The sequence below is a fragment of the Stenella coeruleoalba genome (assembly GCF_951394435.1).
Source record: "Stenella coeruleoalba genome assembly, chromosome: 8".
In the NCBI taxonomy this organism is placed as follows: Eukaryota; Metazoa; Chordata; class Mammalia; order Artiodactyla; family Delphinidae; genus Stenella; species Stenella coeruleoalba.
Genome location: NC_137154.1, coordinates 100,816,543 through 100,833,370, shown reverse-complemented (window position 1 = coordinate 100,833,370; position 16,828 = coordinate 100,816,543). Strand labels below are relative to the sequence as shown.

Here is a 16,828-nt window from a genome sequence, read left to right as displayed (position 1 = left end):
AGGTCTTGGAGTTATTTTATAGGAGGATTCAAAACTAAAATCCTACATCACACTGTAGTTCTAGGATTTATGGTAAGAAGGGAAACAGGAATTGATAATGCTGAGGAATCAGGTAAAAATAAGTAGTTGTCCCAAGAATGAGGTCACCTTCCCCCAAGGTGAAAGAAGAGAACTTTTAAAATTTAAATTCGGCTTGTATCTTTGCAGGTTAGGAGTTTTCTAAAGTGACTCAAAGTAGAGCTGGGGCCCTGGGAAGTAAATGAACAAGCTTTTAATACAACTCAATTATGTAAAAGACTGTACACTGTAAAAGATCTAGAAAACTAGAGCTTCAAGCCATGTTTTAAAAATGCCATTAAGCTTAACTGAAAAACCAAGTATAGAGTACAAAACTGCAACAAGGGCCGCGGCGATCCCGTGGCATCTAGATCCCGAGTCCTTCATGCGGAGCTGTGGCCACGGTCGGTAGAGATGTCCCGTGGATCTGCTGTGTGGACATAGGCCTGTCCAGCCTGGGGGTGGGGCGGGGCGGCCTCCGGGTCCCTTGTCACTTGGGTATTGAACTGGAACAGGCCGCAGAGGATCAGGAAGCAGCCGGCACGGCACGAAGGGGTAAGCTGCGACGCCCGCCCACTAACCCCGGCCTTCAACCTCTGCGTTCTGGTAGTTCCTAGGAGCTGTTTTGGGTTCTTGTGAGTTTACTTGTTAAACACTGTCCTCGGTAGGCCCTTACAGCTTGGGCTAATGGTGGTGATTCCTCTAGCCCTCTCATGTACTACAGTCTGTGGAGAGAGAGAAGGGAGAGAGTTAAGTGAAGTTTCACAAAATAGGTTTACACATCTAAAGCTGCAGAAATTTAAGTCAAGCTTAACCCTTCAGAAGACAAGACACAAGATACTAGGAAACTTGTAACAGACTTGGTGGGAAAATACAGACGCTTTAATAGGTAGGAGAGGTTCTCCAAGGTCTTAACTAAGTTCTGGGAAAGCATTTTCTGCTGACAAACAGACAAATAGTAGAACAGGAAACAGTATACCTCTCATTTCACTGTGTGCTGTCGATGAGCCATTTAGCTGGCCTTCTGAGCCATTTAGCTGGCCTTCTCTTACCGTCCCTGCTAAACAGAACATACACCAGTATCAGATATTTGGCTGAAAAGCTAAAACTATTAATAATAGAAAAGCAACCAACTAAAGGGAGATGAAAGTACATGGTCTGACTAAGAAGGATGACATTATTTAGGAATGCACACATTAGGCAGGACAGTAAACCAGTTAGTCTTCACACTGTTGTATTAAACAACAGGGAAGCAGTGAGGTCCCTGAGTACACGGACATTACTTGTGAACAAAACAAGTGTGCTTGCTGTCCCTAACTAGTCCAGAAGGCCAAGTTTAGGTAAAAAAAACTACTCCAGCTGGGGTCAGGAAGCAGCGTGCAAGGAGGCAGATTCAACCAAGTACAAGAGTGAAAAGGAAGCAGCGTGCAAGGGGGCAAATTCAACCAAGTAGAAGAGTGAAAAGTAGCAGACACGCCCACGGTATAAAATGGGTTTAGAGCTGTGCCGTCCCACTGGCCACATGTGCTGTTTAGTTTTAAATTAAATTAAAAATTCTGTTCCTCAGGGAACTCCCTAGTGGTCCAGTGGTTAGGACTCCAAGCTTCCACTGCAGGGACCTGGGTTCAATCCCTGGGTGGGGGACTAAGATCCCGCAAGCCAAGTGGTGCGGCCAGGAGAAAAAAAAAAATTCTGTTCCTCAGTCACACTAACCACACTTCAAATGCTCAATGGTCACATGCGGCTTGTGGATACAGCACTGGACAGAGAAGATTACAGAATATTTCTATCATTGCAGAAAATTCTATTGGACAGCACTGGGATAGATAATGTATAGGAAGAGGTTTAAATCTGAACACACGGGAGGAAAGAATAGCAATCAGAAACATGGCCAATTAGAATATAAACAAAAGACAGCACCCAAACACACAAACTGGTATTCCTCTCTTGGAAAGCACTTGAGCAGTACTTATCAACCACTAAAATGTTCATGCCCTTTGACCTAGTAATTACACTGAGAACCCATCCTACTGGCAAAAGGAAAAACTGTACCATTCATTACAACAGTGCTTACAATAGAAAAAACTAGATACTGCCTAACATAGGGGAATAATTAGGTAACTGTGACATCCACACTGGATTATAACACAGTCATTAAAAACACTGGTTATGGGCATTTTTTACAGAACCAGAACAAAAAATCTTAAAATTTGTATGGAGACACAAAAGACCCCGAATAGCCAAAGCAGTCTTGAGGGAAAAAAAAAGAGCTGGAGGAATCAGACTCCCTGACTTCAGACTATACTACAAAGCTACAGTAATCAAGACAATATGGTACTGGCACAAAAACAGAAATACAGATCAATGGAACAGGATAGAAAACCCAGAGATAAACCCACGCACCTGTGGTTAACTAATCTATGACAAGGGAGGCAAGGATGTACAGTGGAGAAAAGACAGTCTCTTCAATAAGTGGTGCTGGGAAACCTGGACAGCTACATGTAAAAGAATGAAATTAGAACACTCCCTAACACCATACACAAAAATAAACTCAAAATGGATTAGAGACCTAAATATAAGACCGGACACTATAAAACTCTTAGAGGAAAACATAGGAAGAACACTCTTTGACATAAATCACAGCAAGGTATTTTTTGATTCAGCTCCTAGAGTAATGGAAATAAAAATAAAAATAAATGGGACCTAATGAAACTTAAAAGCTTTTGCACAGCAAAGGAAACTACGAACAAGACGAAAAGACAACCCTCAGAATGAGAGAAAATATTTGCACATGAATCAACGGACAAAGGATTAATCTCCAAAATATATAAACAGCTCATGCAGCTCAATATTAAAAAAACAAACAACCCAATCCAAAAATGGGCAGAAGACCTAAATAGACATTTCTCCAAAGAAGACATACAGATGGCCAAGAAGCACATGAAAAGCTGCTCAACATCCCTAATCAGAGAAATGCAAATCAAAACTACAATGAGGTATCACCTCACACCGGTTAGAATGGGCATCATCAGAAAATCTACAAACGACAAATGCTGGAGAGGGTGTGGAGAAAAGGGAACCCTCTTGCACTGTTGGTGAGAATGTAAATTGATACAGCCACTATGGAGAACAGTATGGAGGTTCCTTAAAAAACTAAAAACAGAATTACCATATGACCCAGCAATCCCACTACTGGGCATATACGCAGAGAAAACCATAATTCAAAAAGACACATGCACCCCAATGTTCACTGCAGCACTATTTACAATAGCCAGGTCATGGAAGCAACCTAAATGCCCATCGACAGACGAATGGATAAAGAAGATGTGGTACATATATACAATGGAGTATTATTACTCAGCCATAAAAAGGAGCGAAATTGGGTCCTTTGTAGAGACGTGGATGGATCTAGAGACTGTCATACAGAGTGAAGTAAGTCAGAAAGAGAAAAACAAATATCGTATATTAACACATGTATGTGTAACCTAGAAAAACGGTCCAGATGAACCAGTTTTCAGGGCAGAAACAGACACAAAGATGTAGAGAACAAACGTATGGACACCAAGGGGGGAAAGCCGCGGGGGGTGGTGGTGGGATGAATTGGGAGATTGGGATTGACACATCTACACTAATATGTATAAAATAGATAACTAATAAGAACCTGCTGTATAAAAAATAAATAAAATAAAATTCAAAATAAATAAAAGGTTACATTTTAAATTAAAAAAAAAGGTCCATATGAAAAGAAATCTAAAAAAAAATACTGGTTATGAAGACTGCAGCCATGTGGGAAAATGTATGATGTATCACTGAATAAAAAAAAGGACCGGGGACTTCCCTGGTGGCGCAGTGGTTAAGAATCCGCCTGCCAATGCAGGGGACATGGGTTCGAGCCCTGGTCCGGGAAGATCCCACATGCCGCGAGCAACTGAGCCCATGCACCACAACTACTGAGCCAGTGCTCTAGAGCCCACGAGCCACAACTACTGAAGCCCACGTTCCTAGAGCCCATGCTCTGCAACAAGAGAAGCCACCACAATAAGAAGCCCGCGCACTGCAACGAAGAGTAGCCCCTGCTCGCCACAATTGGAGAAAGCCCACACGCAGCAACAAAGACCTAATGCAGCCAAAAATAAGTTAATTAATTAAAAAAAAAAAAGTACCAGGAGTGTATGTGTACTTTGTTTACAGCCATGAAGAAATGCACAAGGAAAACTTACCTGAAATATACCAAAGTAACTGCTTCTATTACAGTAATGAATTATAAAAGAATTATTTTCCTTTCCCCATTACTTGGTTTTTCTGAAATAAATGTACCGGGATCCTACAGAATCTTCTGAACCCAAGTAATTCTCACTACGCAAAAGCGAGTACACAGCACAAAGCAAGGCACACAGCAAGAGGCCAGGGTTAAAAAAAGAAAACATCAGCAAAAGACCTCGGACCTCTCATCGGTACTTATCTATAGAGAATCAAAACATAACCACGGATGGAAGGTAAGCTTGACCGGTCTCAAAACAAAAAAGTGTTTTTAACCTAAAACCGCTCTGCTAGATTTTAGATCACAAACTTAGCTGACCATTCTAATAAAGCCCCTGGCCACACTGAAAATCCTTGATTTTTAACAATTCACAATACCTTAATGAGTGATAACTTTTGAGAAGAGCTGCTCTGTTAGGAAGCCCATGCAGCTAATGAAAGAGTCTGTGCTGCTCCACAATACTTCTGATGGTTTTTGTCAAGAAAAGACACAGTGTAAGAGGAACAGCTGTCCAGCAGGATTTTGTTCTTTTCCACCCTAGCATCTTCCCCGGGTGGAATAGCTCAGAACGCAGATCAAAAGAAATAAGTAGAGCTTGGCTATGTACTCCTTGCCCAGTGGAAAAAGCCTACTGAGAGTCCTATGTGTGGGCAAACAGCAGAAGAATCTGGAACACTGCAGGACAGCAGAAAACATACCCACAAGAAAGAATAGCAAATTGTTTTCACAAAAGAGATAAACCAGAAGATTTGTCTTTTTAAGGGTTTTTTGAAAAAGTCTTCTGGAAAAAGGGTAGACCTAGTTTTCAGCGTTCAGTTATGGTGATGCCTTTTACAGACCTTGTTCCATCGAAACACAGCCATGGATAATAAGAGCTTATGGAATTTCTCATCACAGGAGAATTCCACTTGAAGCAATCTGATTCAGAAGAGAAACCTGGGATTGATTATTGGGTATAGGACAATTAAATCAATCTATTAATCTACTAATAGACTAATAAATTCATTAATTAATAGATCAATTTAATCTACTAAATTACCTGTACCTTAACAGGCTCCCTAACATGTATTCAGATTGACAATGAAAATGAATACTGGCACATGACTTTTCAAGAACATATTCTACATACAGCAGGAAAGTTCCTTCGGAACTGTGTGGTGAGTCAGAATGGCCATACCCTGAGGCCCGGCTTTATTCAAACTGAGATTTTAAAAAGCATTCTCCAATTTAGCTATACCAAAAGGTTTTGCATTTTGTAGATTAACTGAGAACTTGCCTGGAGCCATTAATAAACTGAACCTTTTATCCCCATTTGGCTTTCCTGTTAGAACCTGGAGGTAAAATGTCAAGTGAGTGGTACCCCTAACCCCTGACTTTAATTCCACCATAACAGTTTCCAAATAGCATTTTCAAAGTGTGTTTTTTATTTTTCTGTTTATAAAGACAACGCATAATCATAGAAAATGCTAACATAGAAACAAAATATTAAAAAAAACACATTAAATCCTACTTCATAGAGATAACCACAGTTAATTTAGTAAACTTCATTCCAGATATTTCTCATACAAGCATACAAAAATAGACTATATCTACAATTTTGTATGCCAGGGACTGACCATGGTGGCATTTTACAACCTTTTCTTTTTTTTTTTTTTTGTCACTCACAGTATTATATCTCTGACATTATTTTGGCCAGTAAAAGCATTTTTTCTTTTATGGCTTCTTATGTATTTCATCAATTAATAAATGGTGTATTTATAGAATCCCCCATTTTCTGGAACATTTTAGATTGCTTCCAATTTTTGCCATTTATCGACAACACTGATTACATCCCTACACTTGTATCTTTGTGCAACTGTGTAGTATAATTGTGCAAGTATCCCGTGATCTCCTTAGGAGAAACTTCTCCTAAGATAAACTGTATCAAGTGGGATTTCTGGGTCAAAGGTTTTAAACGTTGGAACATATTCCAAATTTCCCCTTCAGAAAAGTTGTACTAACTTTATCTTCTCACCAATACTACATGAATGTATTTATTCCTTTCCTTACGGCCTTAGCTGAAAGGGAGTTATCATTCTTCTCTATTTTGAAATCTAAATTCTAATTGCATTTCGCTGATTAATCTGAAGACTAACCGCCATCTCCCTTCATAATCTGGTTAGGATTATATTCCTCATCTTGGTGATGACTTTACCCACCACAAACACATAAGAGGCTGAAGAGCGGTTGCCCTCCGACCCCTCTCAGTCTCAAAACGCATCTTACCTGACCTTCCCCTTGTGGAGATCTCACATGTCAGTCGCTTGAAATACTCTGGAAGGTCAGCATATTCATTTCCATAGGAGATGACTTTAATCCCTTTGTCCAGCATGTTTTCTCGAAGCTTCTTGAACTCGTCCACATCTCCTCTCCGAACCAGCATGAAATGTTCTAAGTCAGATTTGTGCTTGACAGCCTCCAGAAAAAGGGCTTGGAAAGTGGTGTCATCCACAGTCCAGCCACAGCCCAGGAAAAGGAACGACTTGTTTTCATAGAGCTTCTGAATCTCTCTCTTGTAGGAAAAGAAACATATTAATGACACGTGAAGACATGTCTGAAACAAGAGTCAACAAGGTCATAACTGCTGCATTTAGCAGACTGTGATGAGCGATTAACCAGCATTTAAGAGGGGAGATGCATCCCCGTGAAGGAGTCTGACCTCCTCATTGTTTATTATTGTAACTTGATGACTGTCCTAAAATTGTATCTTTACCTGGAATTCTCCTGCAGGCTCTCTATTCAGGGTCTCACTGGTCTATGCCTTAGTTTATTTTTTAGATCTATGTGCCCAGAGGCCATAAGGCAATGAGTAGTCTTCAGTATAGCTTACTCTTCCCATTTTCTTGAGCATATCTGCCTTTTTTGCTTAACAGAATAAGCCGTGGATAACTAGAGAATTCCATCACCAGATGTGCTCAAAGAAAGCCTGACACTTAGAATATTAATATATACATGTGTGTATACATTTATATACGTGTGTGTGTGTATATATATATATATATATCTCACACACTACACATATATAAATATAAAAATATTAGAAATGATAGTGATGACAGATGCAGCTATAACACATGTCAGGGAAAGAACAGGTGAAAAAAGGTCCCCTTATGCTTCAGAAAACATCACATTTTCTTGGTCTTTTTTCACAAAGAAAGCCTCCATTTTATCACCCTATCCAAATTTTTCTCTATGTTTTCCAGTGAGCAATAAGTGAATAAGTGTGATGATTCAATATAAAACCACCACCATTTATATAAAATCTCTTTAGAATGTACGCCCTAGTAGTGACTGGTCAGTGAACAGCTGCATAAACTAGTTTTGGCATAGAGAGGGCCATTAACACTATATATACCAAACGATGAAGGGCAGTAAGTCTTCTCTGTATGTGAAAATGACACCAATAACAGAGTGCCATCTGCTGGGTGTCAATCAAGAACAAAGTAAAACCTCAGAGTTTGACACCTGAAGAGATGTCTGACATTTCCAAAGATGGCATGTACACCCACAAGTTAAGAAGCACAGGAAAGAATGCTTGGCCTTCCTTTTTTTTTTTTCCGCCTTGCCATATGGCACGTGGGATCTTAGCTCCCCGACCAGGGACAGAACCCAAGCCCCTTGCATTGGAAGCACAGAGTCTTAACCACTGGACCCCCAAGGAAGTCCCGGCCTTCCAATTTTCATTAATGAGAAGAAACTGTTATCCCTGGAAGACCAGTGGTGTATTTAGAGGTTTCCCAGGGAGGCTTTCCCGAGAGCGGCAAGGTCAGCACCACTCACCATAACTTCAGTGTTCCTGAGCACATTCTGATAGCCAGCTGGGTGAAGGACAATGCCACTAGGGTTGGTGTAGACCCCATGGATGTGCAAGACGCTCAGCTTCCGCTTCTCCTGAGCCCACTCGAGGACCTGCACAACACAAACACAGCTCAGCCAGGCGGGCAGGGCTGAGCACTTGCTTCGAGGTCCCAGTGGGCAAGAGGTTCTTCTGAGGACTAGGCTTCTGACATAACTCTCCAGCTTCCTGATACTACAGGCTAAGAATGTGGCCACCCGACGTGGCCTCCCTTTCTACTTCAGGCATGACTGTTAGGAATGAGGGCAGCAAGTCGGGTGCCCTCAAACAAATTAGAATTTGTTTGTCCTAATTTGCAGGAACCACAGGGCTCTTTCCACTGGTGACATACATGACAGCTCTGGATGACCATTTCAGGAAGGATCCCCGAGAGGTCAAACCTTGTATCGATGCCCTGGTCTAGTCCCCTTTCACACTTACTCCAGGCTTGGCCATATGGCTTGCTTTAGCCAACGGGGCATTAGCAGAAGACAAGAGCAGAAGCTTGGAAAACGTTGGCACAATGAGTCTTCTTCCTCTTTTGCTGCTTGTGGAACCCAGCTACCATGTGAAGAAGCCCGATGGCCCAGCGACTGCCTGCACCAACAGACACGCAAGCAAGGCCATCTACCACCACCTAGTCTGGCCCCCAGAGGACTGCAGCCATGTGTGTCACTTGCAAAACCGGCAGAACTGTCCAGCTGAGCCGATCAGCCCAGCTCAAGTAGCAAATTCACATTATCACGGGCAAATAAAACATTGTTTTAAACCACAAAGTTTTCAGGGTGATTTCTTGTGCAGCAATTGATAAGCGATAAAAGAATCACTTCAGTCACCTCTGAGTTACTTAAAAGGCTACCAGTGAAGAACGATTATTTAGATGACAGTGATAGTAAGGGCCAACTGGATCCCATGTTTCCATTTTCCCAAGGACTTGAGACAGTATAAATTTATTTTTAACATTCTAGAGAAATAAGGTATGGATTAGGGTAAAACAGTCAGGAGGCACAGAGATTTAGAATTAGAGTATTACCAGGCTCTATTCTGACTGCCAGTCAATGGCTTTAACCCTTAAACTTCAATACTGCCCCTAATGTGGACTAAAATACAAAGCAAATCTTGAGACTCCAGGGTGAAAATGAGAAGGAAAATTTCAAGTCTGATTGATACCCATAACTTTAAAAAGGCCCTTATGCTTTTGATGCTGGTCACGATCTTTGGAGATTGTATCAGAAACAGCATGGAAGCTGTTTCTTGCCATTCATTTTTAAATTTCATTCAACCATTTATAAATTCAAAAAATATTTACTGAGCACCTACTACGTACCCAGTACTATCTTAGACATTAGGGTAAGAAGGGCTGACATGGTTCCTGTCCAAATGGGGTTGCTATTCCTCTGGGGCAAACAGGCAGAAAACAAACAAACCAAGATGAAAATGGAAAGTTATATCAAGTGCTTCATTGAAAATACGAACCAAAAAATAAGGTGGGTCCTTTCTTAATTAGGATGGTCAGAGAAGACCTCTCAGAGGAAGTGATTCGTAAGTGAAGACTTACAGGTGAAGAAGGAGCTGGCCATACAAAGCATGGAGGCAGCAGGTGGAAAACACTCCAGCCAGAGAAAACCAGTCTTTTCGGCACCATTTCTCTAAATTGGATTTCCTTTTACGACTCGACTTCAAGGTCAGCAAAATCACAAGACTGGCATTATAGCTACTGCTCTGAGAGGCAGTAATGTGACATGAGTGCCCGTGGGGGAGTCATTTGTCTCTTCAAACTCTACTTAGCTGGGTTCCAAGTGGGACACAAAGGCAGGCTCCCAGGAAAACGAAGTATGAAGGCAAATTACAAACACTACAGGGCAGGACAAATGAGACCCTGTGGCGGTTTATAATCTGTTTGGTCCCCCCCCCCCTTCTTCAATCATTACGTCTCTGACACCTTTTTATGGCAATGAAAACATTTTCCCTTTTATGGCTTCAGTGTATTTCATCAATTAAATGGTGTTATCTATAGAATGTCCCATTGGTGCTAGATTTCAAATTACAACCTCTGGTGACCATTCTAATAAAAGCCTTCTCTCATTAGATGACACAGATGGACATCTGTAATTCCATATTATGGGAGATGGCGTAGGTATAGTATGGGCTACATTAAAAAAAGAAGTCTGCTGAGGTGTCCTTTGAATACTAATCTCAACCCAGCTGTCATTTGGCTTGAAACGGGCTCTCCAGACATCAAAAAGTAGCTTTCGTACATTTCCAACAGATGCCGTGAACAATATATCCTAACAGAGAACTCTAAATCAATACTGCACCCACCTGATATTATCTAGTGTTAAAAGATTTACATCTCACAGTTCAAATGGCTTCCTATAATCTTGCTTAAAATCGGGTGAAACTGTCAAAACTCACAGAACTGAACACTTTTAAGATCTGTGCTTTTAAATGTACATTGATCTTTATCTCAAAAAACTAAAATCCAACTAGGGATAACAGTCTCCCTTTCTACTTCTCCATAAATGCCAGTACTATACAATATCCCAACCAGAAAACAGTATTTCTCATGAGGATACAATCCACTGGCCTGAAGAGATAAACTAATCCTTTACTTTTTACCTTCTTCTCATCAGTAAGGTCAAGGGATTCAAGTTGTTTTCCCTGATCTGCTGCATACAGTTCCAGGAGATTGTCAAAATTTGTAGTTAATACCAGGGCTCCATTTTCCATCAGGTGGAGAACTGACTGAAGTAGCTGTTTACCAGAATCTTCCATCTTTGACTCCAAGTCATCAAATACTTCATATAAACAGTCCTTGAAAAATGTGGATCGAACATTACTAGTACGCTGGGGAGGGATATAAGAGAGATAAGTTAGTTCTAGCATTTTGGTAGGTCATTTGTTTTCATTAAATAACAGCAACTTTTTGAAGAGTGCTTTGCACTTATACTGTCTCTGGGACTTCCCTGGCGGTCCAGTGGTTAAGACTCTGTGCTTCCACTGCAGGAGACACGGGTTTGATCCCTGGACGGGGAACTAATATCCCACATGCCGCGCAGCATGGCCAAAATATTAAAAAAAGAAAGAAGTAAAATACTGTCTCCCTCACAGGGTTCTAATAAGGAAAACAGGAGCATACATGCCAGCTGCCAGCTCAACGCTTTAGCACGCAGCAAGTGATCCACACTATTACATCATATGCAAAGAAGCACACGCTCTCTAAATAGGCATTTTTATAGAATGAAGAAGATGGGCATGGCGAGGAGAGGTGACTACTGTCCAGACCAAAGGAAAACTGGGGCAGAAAGCACAGCTCCAACTACCCTTTAAGCAGGCCTCAGGTAAGAATACTTTCTGTTAAACTTTCTGTATCTAGGGCATAACCACTAAAAGACAGCTCTAAATGTGGTTTAATATGTCTTTTTCTAATCCTAGGTGCTTTCTACAGATGCTGATGGATTTAGGACAGACTGCTTACCTTCCCCCTGCCTGTTTTTTCCCTGGTATAATTCAGCCACTTGTTTACAAGGCTGCTAGGGAGAATATTCAGTACATGATAATGGTTACCAAAAATCTTTATTTTGCAACTGTTAAAAATACCAAAACTAATCAGTTCTGAACAGACTCCCTATTTCTTAACAAATGGTTCATTTAGATAACTGTTTTCCCGGGTTTGTTTTGAATACTACATGTAAATATCCCTGAGAGCTAATGAGGAAATATAATACCAATCTCAAGTGGGAAGTTGGCTTTCTAACTTAAAAGGCAAAGTGATCCCTAGGACAAAAGGAATTTGAAACAGGAAAGTAACTATGCAGTGTGCTACGACAAATACCTGATCCCTATCTTATTCTTGCAACAGCATTCCAGTAGATAATATCTAAGCAGGAATCAGTTCTTAAAGGCCCCATTATTCCCCATTCAAACTCCAAGTAACTGCAATTAGCTGCTAGATAGCAGACTAGCCATAATCCTCCTGTTATCCTCAAAGTAGTCTCCCTACCCTCCTGGTTTGCCTTGTATACCTTTCTAATAGCACTATGCGCCGATAAAGATCTGTTTCCACAGAACCAGGTAAGTAGATTCATAAAGCACACTTCAATTTGCCAAATGTGCTTCCTATTTTTTTCAAAGTATTTTATAAAATTATCCATTTTTTCATTATACCTTCCAAGTGAACGGTAAATTATTTTCACAGGAGAAAAATGAGAGCACAGAGGTGAAACAGTACCTCTGCCTGGTGATGACACACCCAGAAGTTTGTCTAGCTCTGTCGATCGCTGTTCTCTGCTACATTTACCACAAGGCAGGCTTCTCACTGTACCCTGTTGTCAGTGGGCTCAGACTCCTTTCTAGGGCTAACTAGATGGAACAGCCCACGATTTATGTGGCTAAGAATGTGGGTGACGTTTTTCAACTTCTGTCCGCTCTCTTTACATCATGGCATAAATTATTACGTCACATATTAGCAGACCACAGGCAACCAAGTAGGGACTCTAACACTTAATCAGAATGAACAATCTGATCAAAAACGAACAGTGAAGAAACTGAATTTCACTACATGCAAGAGTCAACTACTATTGAATGCCAGGCACTGTTCTAGATTTGTTATAAAAAATATGGTGCCCCTTTAACGTCCATCAACATTACGATCCATGTACCCTATAATCTTGCAATCTCATTTCTGGGAATATATCCCACAGACGTAACTGCAAACAAATAAAATGACATATGCAACATTATCACTGCTCTGTTCCCTGTGACAGTAAAAGACTGGAAATAAGCCAAGTATCCATACACAGGAAACTGGTATGGAAAGATGTCCAGGATATACTGTCACGTAAAACAAACAAGTACACGTCAGTATGTCTAGAATGCTACCTGTTGACATGGGGGTGGAAGCAATGAAATAAGAATAAATAGAATCCCATGTGCTTGTTTTTACAGAAAAGAACACTGGAAGGACACTCAAAAAGAGTGGTGACCAACTGGGGGCAAGTCGGGGAAAGGAGGTAGACAGAGCCATGGGTGCGAGTGAGATGCCATGATGGAAGTACACCTTTTATATCATTTTGTATTTGTGCAATGTGTATAAACAATACAACACCCATTCAAAAAATGAAAATTAAGTTAAAAATTAAAGAATACGGTGACTTTAAGAACTTCCTCATCTTTCATACCTTCATTTTGTACTCTGATTCACACACACGGTTAAACAACACTAATAAGCCAGCACCAGTTTAATTATCATGCACACAGATAAAAACACCTGGGTATACGAACAGGTAAGCATGGGTGTGGGATGTACTTCCTTGCTTCTAAGAAAAGAAATACAAAAGGTTAAATAAAGTCTGGAAATAAAAGTCACGAGCCACTTATTTTAGCTAACTATCTCTGGGTCCTCTTTCAGTTATTACATTTTGCATATCAACACAGACAGGAAGGAAAGCGGCTTCTATAGCTGCATCGATTTCCTCAGACTTAAAATCAACTTCTTCTCTCTTGAAACAGGTGACCCTAGAACTGAATTTCCCACAAATGGCCTCTCTAAGTAAAGACAAAAGAATGAAAACAAACAAGGAGGTTCCAAGGTCAAAAGGAAATGCCAAACTCCCACACATATTTATGGACATTTTCTCATTCATTGAAAACAGTGAACTGAATCCAATGTTGCTTCATTTCCTCCTACCCTGTAACTCCCATCCTTCTGATCCCAGACATAGTAAAAACTACAAAAAAAATCCTGACTCATTTTCACCAAGGTTATTAACATTTACAGTGCATTTACTACGTGCCAGACACTTCCCATACATCTTCTCACTTATTTTTCAAGTGGGATAAGTAGCATTATCCCAGTTTTACAGGTGCAAAATTAGATTCTGAGACCTTAAGTGATTTGCCCAGGGTTCCAGTGCCTTTAAAAATGGCACAGTCTTTCCGGTTCTGAAACCCAAAATTTTTGCAATGGCATTTCCCTACTGTAAGAAACTGGCTCAGTAGATGGGCCTATTAACCCTGTCATGTTACTGTTGTTTGTTAGATTCTTAAAAAATAAACCAAAAAAACCAACAACAAAAAAACCCAAAAAAGGACATTTTCAAAGACACACAAAAGTAAAAAGGAGAGTATTATCTCTCCCCGCTTCCACAGTGCTCCCCCCAACCCCCCTGCTCCCAAGTACCAATTTCAACAATTATCACACATGGCCAATCCTGTTTAACCTAAACTCCCCTCCACCATATCCCACCCCCTTCACTGAATTTTTTCTGAAGGAATTCCAGGCATCGTATCATTCAGACACTTCAACAGTTTCCTTAAAGATAAGGATTCCCATTTACATATAGAAAACAGTCTGCAAAACCACTATCACACCTAAAAAAATGCAATAATATTAATTCCTTAATAGCAAATACTCAGAGAGTCTTCATATTTCCCCAAATGTGTGTTATGTGTGTGTCTCTCTTTTAAGCCTTTGGGTTGCCTGTATTTTTTCCTTACACATCCCCTATTGGAGTGGTTTTCAAAATGTGGCCCATGGATCCCATGGATTCCTAAGATTCTTTTTTTTTTTTTTAAATAATTTATTTCTTTACTTATTTATTTTTGGCTGCGTTGGGTCTTCGTTGCTGCGCGCGGGCTTTCTGTAGTTGCGGTGAGCAGGGTACACTCTTCATTGCGGTGCGCGGGCTTCTCATTGCAGTGGCTTCTCTTGCTGTGCAGCACAGGCTCTAGGCGCGCGGGCTTCAGTAGTTGCGGCTTGTGGGCTCAGTATTTGTGGCTCACGGCCTCTAGAGCGCAAGCTCAGTAGTTGTGGCACACGGGCTTAGTTGCTCCGTGGCATGTGGGATCTTCCTGGACCAGGGCTCGAACCCATGTCCCCTGCATTGGCAGGTGGATTCTTAACCACTGTGCCACCAGGGAAGCCCTCCTAAGATTCTTTAAGGGGTCTGCAAAGTCAAAATTATTTTCATAATGGTATTAAGGCGATATTTGTCTTTCAAACTGTATTAATATTTACACTGATGGTACAAAAGCAATGGCAGGTAAAACTGCTGGTGCCTTGGCATGAATCAGGACACAGGCACAGTGGAACCCAGCTGTGCCAGTAATCACAGTAGTACTCTTCACTACCAAAGACTTACAGTAAGAAAAGAATGCCAGTTTCACTTAAGAATGTCCTGTAAAATGAAGCAGTAAAAATTATTAATTGTACTAAATACTGACCCTCAAGTACTAATTGTAATATTCTGTGTAAAGAAAAACAGGAAGTACACACAAAGCACTTCCCACTCTGATGGGGTCTTGAGGCCAGACACTCTCGTGATTATTTTGAGTTTTAAACTGAACTAGCCACCTTTTTTTCATCAAACAGCATTTTTACTTGAAAGAATGACTGGCAGACAAACTATGATTATTCAGATTTGAGTATTCTCAGCATTCTTGTAAAAATAAATGAAGTGAGCCTGTCATTTCGAGGAAGAACTAGCCAACGATCGCTGCCATTGTTGCCAATGATGAAAGCTGAGCTTTCAAGCAAAAATCAGATTTTTAGAAAACTTTTATCTGCCACCATGAGCTTGACAGCTTCCAAATACCTTTGTGATGAGACTGGTGGTGATATTAATGGATGCAATTTTTTTGGATGGTGTAATGAAATGTGTCAAAATCTAGAAGATACGTACACCTCAGTGAAGCAGTATTTTCCCAATGGGTAATGTTACAAAACTGTGCATGGGTAGAAGATGGATCATGGATCTTAATGCAACAGCATAAGGGAAGTTCAGATTCCATATCACCAATAACATGGATATGATCTGATATCAGATTCTTTATGGCTATTAATCTTTAGGAAGCCATCACTTACTGAATTTTTGGTGTAGTATCAACAACGAGTATCTACATTATCCAAAAAGACTATTAAAATACTCTTCTCTTTTCCAAGTATGTACCTGTAAGCCCTGATTTTTTTGTATAGTCAAACCAAAACCTCACAAAGACACCTGACTGACTACGTAAAGCTGACATGAGAATCCATTTTCAATTAAGCCAGACATTGAAGAGATTTGCAAAACGTGAAATGATACCACTCTTCTCACTAATTTATTTTTGTTTTTGGAAAATATAGTTGCTTTTGATAAGCACGTTGTTTATGTTAGCATGTAACAGGCTTATTATTATTTTTAAACGAATTTAACATTTAAAAAATGTCTCAGTTTTAATTTTCAATACAGTGAATATGAATAGACATAACCCACATAAATAAGAGCTGTTTGAGATTCTCAATTAGGCGTATATAGGGGTCTTGAGACCAAAAAGTTTGATAATTGCTACTCTATTGGAACTGACACTATGACTACACTTTAAGGTGAATACTAAATCTTCATCCAAAGATAATTAGTGACTCCAGTTTGATGTTTGGTTAGTATACATTTATTGACACTGACTTTAAATCCTCTCACTACTTTCAATCATAACTAACCCACCTAGCAAGGTCATGCTTTCTAGTCTCAGGAGACCTTTTCAAAGGATGAATGAAGGGTCCAGCCAAGTGGCACGGCACCATGCAGACAAGACTTGCTGGACTAATACGGCACTCTTTGTCCTCATGAGCTCTTTCTTTCTTTTTTCCCCCAGAA

The 16,828-nt window shown here is 40.4% G+C and overlaps 1 protein-coding gene across 3 annotated transcripts in view; it reads right to left on the bottom strand.

Annotated features, from left to right (window-relative positions):
* Positions 1-8: 8 nt before the first annotated feature.
* Positions 9-16,828, bottom strand: part of FAM118B (family with sequence similarity 118 member B) — a 46,398-nt gene continuing 29,578 nt past the window's right edge. For 2 of the 3 annotated variants that reach the window (XM_079928599.1, XM_079928598.1), the window contains exons 4-8: positions 10,812-11,039; positions 8,138-8,266; positions 6,584-6,869; positions 1,037-1,117; positions 9-782 (exon numbers count right to left, since the gene is read on the bottom strand). In XM_079928599.1, the coding sequence (XP_079784725.1) occupies positions 769-782; positions 1,037-1,117; positions 6,584-6,869; positions 8,138-8,266; positions 10,812-11,039 (738 nt within the window). In that variant the 3' untranslated portion in view covers positions 9-768. The remainder of the gene's footprint in view (positions 783-1,036; positions 1,118-6,583; positions 6,870-8,137; positions 8,267-10,811; positions 11,040-16,828) is intronic. The other variant, XM_079928600.1, reaches the window with a different exon arrangement.